The sequence below is a fragment of the Mesoplodon densirostris genome, chromosome 7 (assembly GCF_025265405.1).
Source record: "Mesoplodon densirostris isolate mMesDen1 chromosome 7, mMesDen1 primary haplotype, whole genome shotgun sequence".
Lineage (NCBI taxonomy): Eukaryota > Metazoa > Chordata > Mammalia > Artiodactyla > Ziphiidae > Mesoplodon > Mesoplodon densirostris.
The window spans coordinates 76,892,191-76,899,804 of record NC_082667.1 but is presented as its reverse complement, the minus strand read 5'-3'; the positions used below and the strand labels follow the sequence as shown (position 1 = coordinate 76,899,804).

The window sequence follows — 7,614 nt, the reverse complement described above, 5'->3', positions numbered from 1 at the left end:
GTATAACTGATTTACTTTGTTATAAAGCAGAAACTAACACACCATTGTAAAACAATCATACTCCAATAAAGATGTTAAAAAAAAAATAGTATAAGGAGATGGAGAGACTGGGAGTCTTATTTTCCCAGCAATTAACTTTTTCTCGACCATGACCTTCCCTTTGAGTCTCCTAGACCTTGGGGATGATCGCAACCCCTTGGGTTGGGTGTTGGCAACCCCATCTTCACTAGAACCTCTATAGTTAACTTTGATTTTTCCCACTCCGTCTATCCATCCCATGTTTGCAGTCAGACATTTGATCTTGGACTTTTACTGACAAAATATCCTTGAATATAACCATTTCTTTTCACTCCCACTGCTACTGCTTTTGTCACTGCCTTAACTAGGGCTTTATCTTTAAGTCCTTTATATAAATATATAAATAAAATATACAAATAAATAAAATATAATATTAATTCTGATGATTTTAAAGTCTTTTCTTGATAAAGACTTTTCCTGATAAAGATACACAATATCTTATATAACTATTTTTGTATTATCTGTTCCTTTCTTAGAATTTTAGTCATATGATTCTATCTCTTGGTATGTCTAGAACTTTTTGATTGAATGCTGACTATTTTATTTGGCTTTTTAAATTTTTCTCAGTGGAAATGTTGTTTTGCTTCCAAATATTTTACTCTACCTGGAAGTAGCAAATCTTCAAATTACAATTTTTTAAATGCTTTCAAATATCAATACTATAGGTGTCACAAAATCTAGAAAAATGACATTTGAAAATTCACTACTGCCAGATGTGTCTCTATAAAACTTTTTCCCCACTCTTGTAGCTATATATTCTTTAACTGCCTCCTCATATGACAGTTTATGTGTTTTAGAAATAAAATTTTCAGAAATAAACTTTGTCGTTTATAGACATAGATTTCTTTTAACATGGTTGATTAGAGTTTGCTTTTAGTTATTAATAGTTTAGAAAAGTTTATTTCAGCGTCACAATTTATTATTGATAATGTCACATTAATTTTCATTGTTAACTTTCAGAAAACCTCTATGGATTACTTCCTCATAAATATTTACTATTATAAATGCATTACTGATTTCAGTACTGCTATAGGATTGTGCATTACAGGAATTCTGATAAAATACTCATTCACACCATTCCATTACACACATTATTGATGGGGTCTATTCTTTTATTTATTTATTTATTTATTTATTTTTGACTGTGTTGTGTCTTCGTTGCTGTGCGCAGGCTTTCTCTAGTTGCAGCGACTGGGGGATACTCTGTTGCGGTGTGCAGGCTTCTTATTGCAGTGGCCTCTCTTGTTGCAGAGCATGGGCTCTAGGCACGCAAGCATCAGTAGTTGTGGCTCGCAGGCTCAGTAGTTGTGGCTCACGGGCTCTAGAGCACAGGCTCCATCGTTGTGGCACACGGTCTTAGTTGCTCTGTGGCATGTGGGATCTTCCCGGACCAGGGCTCGAACCCGTGTCCCCTGCATTGGCAGGTGGCTTCCTAACCACTGTGCCATCAGGGAAGCCCCTGAAGTATATTGTTTTTTGTTTTTTTGTTTTTTTGTTTTTGCGGTATGCTGGCCTCTCACTGTTGTGGCCTCTCCCCGTTGCGGGGCACAGGCTCCGGACATGCAGGATCAGTGGCCATGGCTCACGGGCCTAGCCGCTACACGGCATTTGGGATCTTCCCGGACCAGGGCACGAACCCGTGTCCCCTGCATCGGCAGGCAGACTCTCAACCACTGCACCACCAGGGAAGCCCTGGAGTATATTCTTGACAGAAGGAAATGTCCGTTTTGACTAAGCATTGAAGAAAACTGAATCTTTGACTTATCTTTCACATGCCTGATGATTGAAATAATTTTCCACAGAATAAATTCTGGTTTTATACTTTTCAGTTCTTTTTTTCTTCTTCAAATGCACATGCTTTGAGAGCTGTGAAGTGCAAGACATGGCTATATTGTAAGGTGGTTTTTGTCCTTACGCTTCTGTGTCTTGTGCTAGTTAAGTCAGTAGAGTAGTCAGTAAGAGTACTGGAAGTTATTCCTGTAATGGGATATTATATAGTCAATTACATATGGTGGTGTCTGAAAATCACATAATAGCCTCACTTAAAACATCTCCTTAGCCAGGTTTCAAAAAAGCCTGTGACCAATCCAATATGATCCAACATAGCAGACTATGATAGAAGGAAAATTGGCAAAGAAATAGACGCTGGTCTTACCTGATGGAAGTTAAAATATCTCACTTTTGACAATTTTGCAAAAACCTATAATTACATGAACTAATTTCTAGGGTTCTTCGTAGGACCTAAAAAGGAACCCATAGAGTTGTGGAACAACAATAGAAGCTACTGTGATGAGAAGCCCCGGCACCACAACAAAGAGTAGCCCCGGCTCACCTCAACTAGAGAAAGCCTGCACGCAGCACTGAAGACCCAATGCAGCCAAAATAAAAATAAATAAATAAAAATAAATAAATAAAAATAAATAAATTTATCTTTTAAAAAGTAATACTCAGGTTTGAGTCATGAGAAATTTGATGAGGAGAAATTAGCTAATGTTTTCAGAACTTTTAAAATATAAAACTCAGTCTCTAAGATTTTAGCATCATATACAACATTGGTTACTTATTAGTGGTTTGGGAAGGCCAATTTAAAATTTTCTCATCTTACTGTATTGAAATTCATGGCCCTAATGTTTTCCACGTTGACTATATGAATGATGAAGAAAAGTCAATCATGTATTTCATTTCCAACTGGACAGAAAACAATATTTTGAAAAGTGTTTGGGCTACTGACTTTTGATTTCTTGTAAGGCAAATGGATAGGTAATTTTTATTCCCTGATTAGGAGAAAAATGGTGGAAGAGGGCAGGGTTAAGAATTAAGATTTCAAGAGCATGAGAGGTAGATGGCCAACCAGAGTTCCTAAGGTTCGGTGCCTGTAACTGTTGCCGCCGCTTAAGCCTGCCAAAGCAGTGGTACGGCTGCTGCGCTCGTGTTTGCTCCCTCTAGAAACATTCTTGCCAGTAGTGGCGGCAGCGGGACTCAATTACCCCCTTTTTTCACTCTCTCCAGAAGCTCCAGATGGCGTCTTCTGTGGGCAACGTGGCCGACAGCACAGAACCAACGAAACATATGCTTTCCTTCCAAGGGTTAGCTGAGTTGGCACATCGAGAATATCAGGCAGGAGATTTTGAGACAGCTGAGAGACACTGCATGCAGCTCTGGAGACAAGAGCCAGGCAATACTGGTGTACTTTTATTACTTTCATCTATACACTTCCAGTGTCAAAGGCTGGACAGATCTGCCCACTTTAGTACTCTGGCAATTAAACAGAACCCTCTTCTGGCAGAAGCCTATTCGAATTTGGGGAATGTGTACAAGGAAAGAGAGCAGTTGCAGGAAGCAACTGAGCATTACCGGCATGCATTGCGTCTCAAACCAGATTTCATCGATGGTTATATTAACCTGGCAGCCGCATTGGTAGCAGCAGGTGACATGGAAGGGGCAGTACAAGCTTACGTCTCTGCTCTTCAGTACAATCCTTATTTGTACTGTGTTCGCAGTGACCTGGGGAACCTGCTCAAAGCCCTGGGTGGCTTAGAAGAAGCCAAGGCATGTTATTTGAAAGCAATTGAGACGGAACCGAACTTTGCAGTAGCTTGGAGTAATCTTGGCTGTGTTTTCAATGCGCAAGGGGAGATTTGGCTTGCAATTCATCACTTTGAAAAGGCTGTCACCCTTGACCCCAATTTTCTGGATGCTTATATCAATTTAGGAAATGTCTTCAATGAGGCACGGATTTTTGACAGAGCTGTGGCAGCTTACCTTCGTGCCCTAAGCTTGAGTCCAAATCATGCAGTGGTACATGGCAACCTGGCTTGTGTATACTATGAGCAAGGCCTGATGGATCTGGCAATAGACACCTACAGGCGAGCTATTGAATTGCAACCACATTTCCCTGATGCTTACTGCAACCTAGGAAACGCTCTCAAAGAGAAGGGCAGTGTTGCTGAAGCAGAAGATTGTTATCATACAGCTCTCCGGCTGTGTCCCACCCATGCAGACTCTCTGAATAACCTAGCCAATATCAAAGGAGAACAGGGAAACCGTGAAGAGGCAGTTCGCTTGTATCGTAAAGCATTAGAGCTCTGCCCAGACTTTGCTGATGCCCATTCAAATTTAGCAAGTGTATTGAAGCAGCAGGGAAAACTGCACGAAGCTCTGATGCATTATAAGGAGGCTATTCGAATCAGTCCTACCTTTGCTGATGCCTACTGTAATATGGGAAACACCCTATGGGAGATGCAGGATGTTCAGGGAGCCTTGCAGTGTTATACTCGTGCCGTTCAGATCAGCCCTGCATTTGTGGATGTCCACAGCAATCTGGCTTCCATTCACCACGATTCAGGGAATATTCCAGAAGCAATTGCTTCTTATCGCACTGTTCTGAAGCTTCAACCTGACTTTCCTGACGCTTATTGTAATTTGGCTCATTGCCTGCAGGTTGTCTGTGATTGGACAGACTATGATGAGCGAATGAAGAAGTTGGTCAGCATTGTGGCTGACCAGTTGGAGAGGAATAGGTTGCCTTCTGTGCAGCCTCATCATAGTATGCTCTATCCTCTTTCTCATGGCTTCAGGAAGGCTATTGCTGAGAGGCATGGGAACCTCTGCTTGGCTAATATAAGTGTCCTTCATAAACCACCGTATGAACATCCAAAAGACCTGAAGCTCAGTGATGGTCGACTGCGTGTAGGATACGTGAGTTCTGACTTTGGGAATCATCCTACTTCTCATCTTATGCAGTCTATTCCAGGCATGCACAATCCTGATAAATTTGAGATATTCTGTTATGGCCTGAGCCCACATGATGGCACAAACTTCCGAGCGAAGGTGATGGCAGAAGCCAATCATTTCATTGATCTTTCTCAGATTCCATGCAATGGGAAAGCAGCTGATCGCATCCATCAAGATGGTATACATATCCTTGTAAATCTGAATGGTTATACCAGGGGTGCTCGAAATGAACTCTTTGCGCTCAGGCCAGCTCCTATTCAGGCAATGTGGCTGGGGTACCCTGGGACTAGTGGCGCGCTTTTCATGGATTATATCATCACTGATCAGGAAACTTCACCTGCTGAAGTTGCTGAGCAGTATTCTGAGAAACTGGCTTATATGCCCCATACTTTCTTTATTGGTGATCATGCTAATATGTTCCCTCACCTGAAGAAAAAAGCCGTCATCGATTTTAAGTCCAATGGGCACATTTATGACAATCGGATTGTGCTGAATGGCATCGACCTCCAAGCATTTCTTGATAGTCTATCAGATGTGCAAATAGTCAAGATGAAATGTCCTGATGGAGAAGACAACGCAGACAGCAGTAATACAACTCTTAATATGCCTGTCATTCCTATGAATACTGTTGCAGAAGCAGTTATTGAAATGATTAACAGAGGACAAATTCAGATTACAATGAATGGATTCAGTATTAGCAATGGACTGGCAACTACCCTGATCAACACTAAGGCTGCCACTGGAGAGGAGGTTCCCCGTACCATTATTGTAACCACACGTTCTCAGTACGGGTTACCGGAAGATGCCATTGTGTACTGTAACTTTAATCAGTTGTACAAACTTGACCCATCTACTTTGCAGATGTGGGCAAATATTCTGAAGCGTGTTCCCAATAGTGTACTGTGGCTGTTGCGTTTTCCAGCAGCAGGAGAAGCTAATATTCAACAGTACGCACAAAATATGGGCCTTCCCCCGAACCGTATCATTTTTTCCCCTGTTGCTCCTAAAGAGGAACATGTTCGGAGAGGCCAGCTGGCTGATGTCTGCTTGGACACTCCACTCTGTAATGGACACACCACAGGGATGGACGTCCTTTGGGCAGGGACCCCCATGGTGACTCTGCCAGGAGAGACTCTTGCTTCCCGAGTTGCAGCTTCCCAGCTCACTTGTTTAGGCTGTCTTGAGCTGATTGCTAAAAATAGACAAGAATATGAAGAGATAGCTGTGAAACTGGGAACTGATGTAGAATACCTGAAGAAAATTCGTGGCAAAGTCTGGAAGCAGAGAACATCTAGCCCTCTGTTCAACACCAAACAATACACGATGGAACTAGAGCGGCTCTATCTACAGATGTGGGAGCATTATGCAGCTGGCAACAAACCTGATCACATGATTAAGCCTGTTGAAGTCACTGAGTCGGCCTAAATAATGACTGTGTGCCCAGGAGAATTACCCCTGTCGCTGAGCCTCAACCTTCTGTGGGAAAGGGAACTACTTTTTCAATATCATGTTGCAGATGGGTGACACACAATGATAAGAAATAGCACAGCCAGACTTGCTTCCTGCATGATCATGACAGGGAGAGACACAAGAGATGGGAAACTGCTGTTCCACAAGGAGATTCCATCGAATTTTGCCACAGCCAGGTGTCTGGAAGGTCTGAAAGGTAAGTCTGGAAGGTCTGATCTACCTTGGTCTTCCAGGGGATGGATGGTTAGTGTGGAAGGGAGATAGAGATTGCCCAGCCATTTTGTGATTATCATGGATGGACTGAGTCTTCTGAATTAATTTTTTTCTTTCTATTTTGGGTATTGGAGCTTTTAAAAGTGTTTGGTTTCAGGTATTTTTATTCATGTGAAGTGTATATGATTCTCTTGAGATAAGGGGTTAAGCTGAAATATTCCTTGTTTTAGTTTCTGAACTCTACAGATAAATGGGGACTTTTCTGGTGTAGTCTTTTTATAGGTTTTATAAACCGTTTGAGCCTGTATCAGTCATTTTAGTGTCTGACATAACGTTTGGAACTCTCAGTGCTTTGTTGGTTTGTAGATGATGGCCTCAATTCTTTTTCTGGTCCGTTTCCTTCTTCCCTTCACCCCACTTTAAAAATTCTCCTGTAACTTGGCTAACAAAAAACCAAGTCTGATTCAAAACCTCCCAGAGTGTTTCTCTTAAACACATCATCTGGTGCCAAATGAAGACTCTTAGGAGTGCTTATTAATTATGAAGGGCACAGTTGTGGTACTGTCACTGATGATAATAATAATGGATTTTTGGCCTAGAGTTTTGTCCTATTTCACCAGTGTTTTACTGTTGACTGCCCCTCTATGCTGCTTCCAAAAGTGATAGTGTGTGATAAGATGTTTACTTTCATTTCTAAAGTTTGTTTTTTTTTTAGGTGAGTCCTGTTCTTCCTTTTTCTTTCAGCAGAAATGAAATTCCAGGTAAGTATAAGTATTCAAATATTTGATCAGTAATTCACAGTTATCTCCAGTACATTAAATAACTTTCATCAAAAAACATGTTATAGGTAAAAAGCTCTGAAGGACCAGCTATGTGTATGATAATTATGTTTCAGGCCTTCTAGGGTATTATATATAACAACTTGTCTTCTGGTCGTGGTCTTGAAGTCTTTATGGATTCAGCCTCAGTAGTAGCGAACTGCACTGCTACTTGGTTTGGAGTACAAATTAGACTTTAACCCTCCTGGAGGTTGAGTTTTTGGTATTGAAAACCATAGGAATGAAATTATTGTACTTCAACAAAGGATCGAGGGCTTGAGGCTTAAACAAGCCAACATAT

At 41.2% G+C, this 7,614-nt stretch overlaps 1 protein-coding gene across 1 annotated transcript; it reads left to right on the top strand.

The window, feature by feature from the left end:
- Nucleotides 1-3,096: 3,096 nt before the first annotated feature.
- LOC132493367 (UDP-N-acetylglucosamine--peptide N-acetylglucosaminyltransferase 110 kDa subunit-like) lies at nt 3,097-6,246 on the top strand. The gene has a single exon (XM_060103816.1). It carries the CDS (start codon nt 3,097-3,099, stop codon nt 6,235-6,237), a length of 3,141 nt encoding a protein of 1,046 aa, XP_059959799.1. The 3' UTR covers nt 6,238-6,246.
- The last annotated feature ends 1,368 nt before the right edge of the window (nt 6,247-7,614 follow it).

Coding starts and splice junctions, on each gene's coding strand:
- LOC132493367 (XM_060103816.1), top strand. CDS start 3,097: ATGGCGTCTTCTGTGGGCAACGTGGCCGACAGCACAGAACCAACGAAA.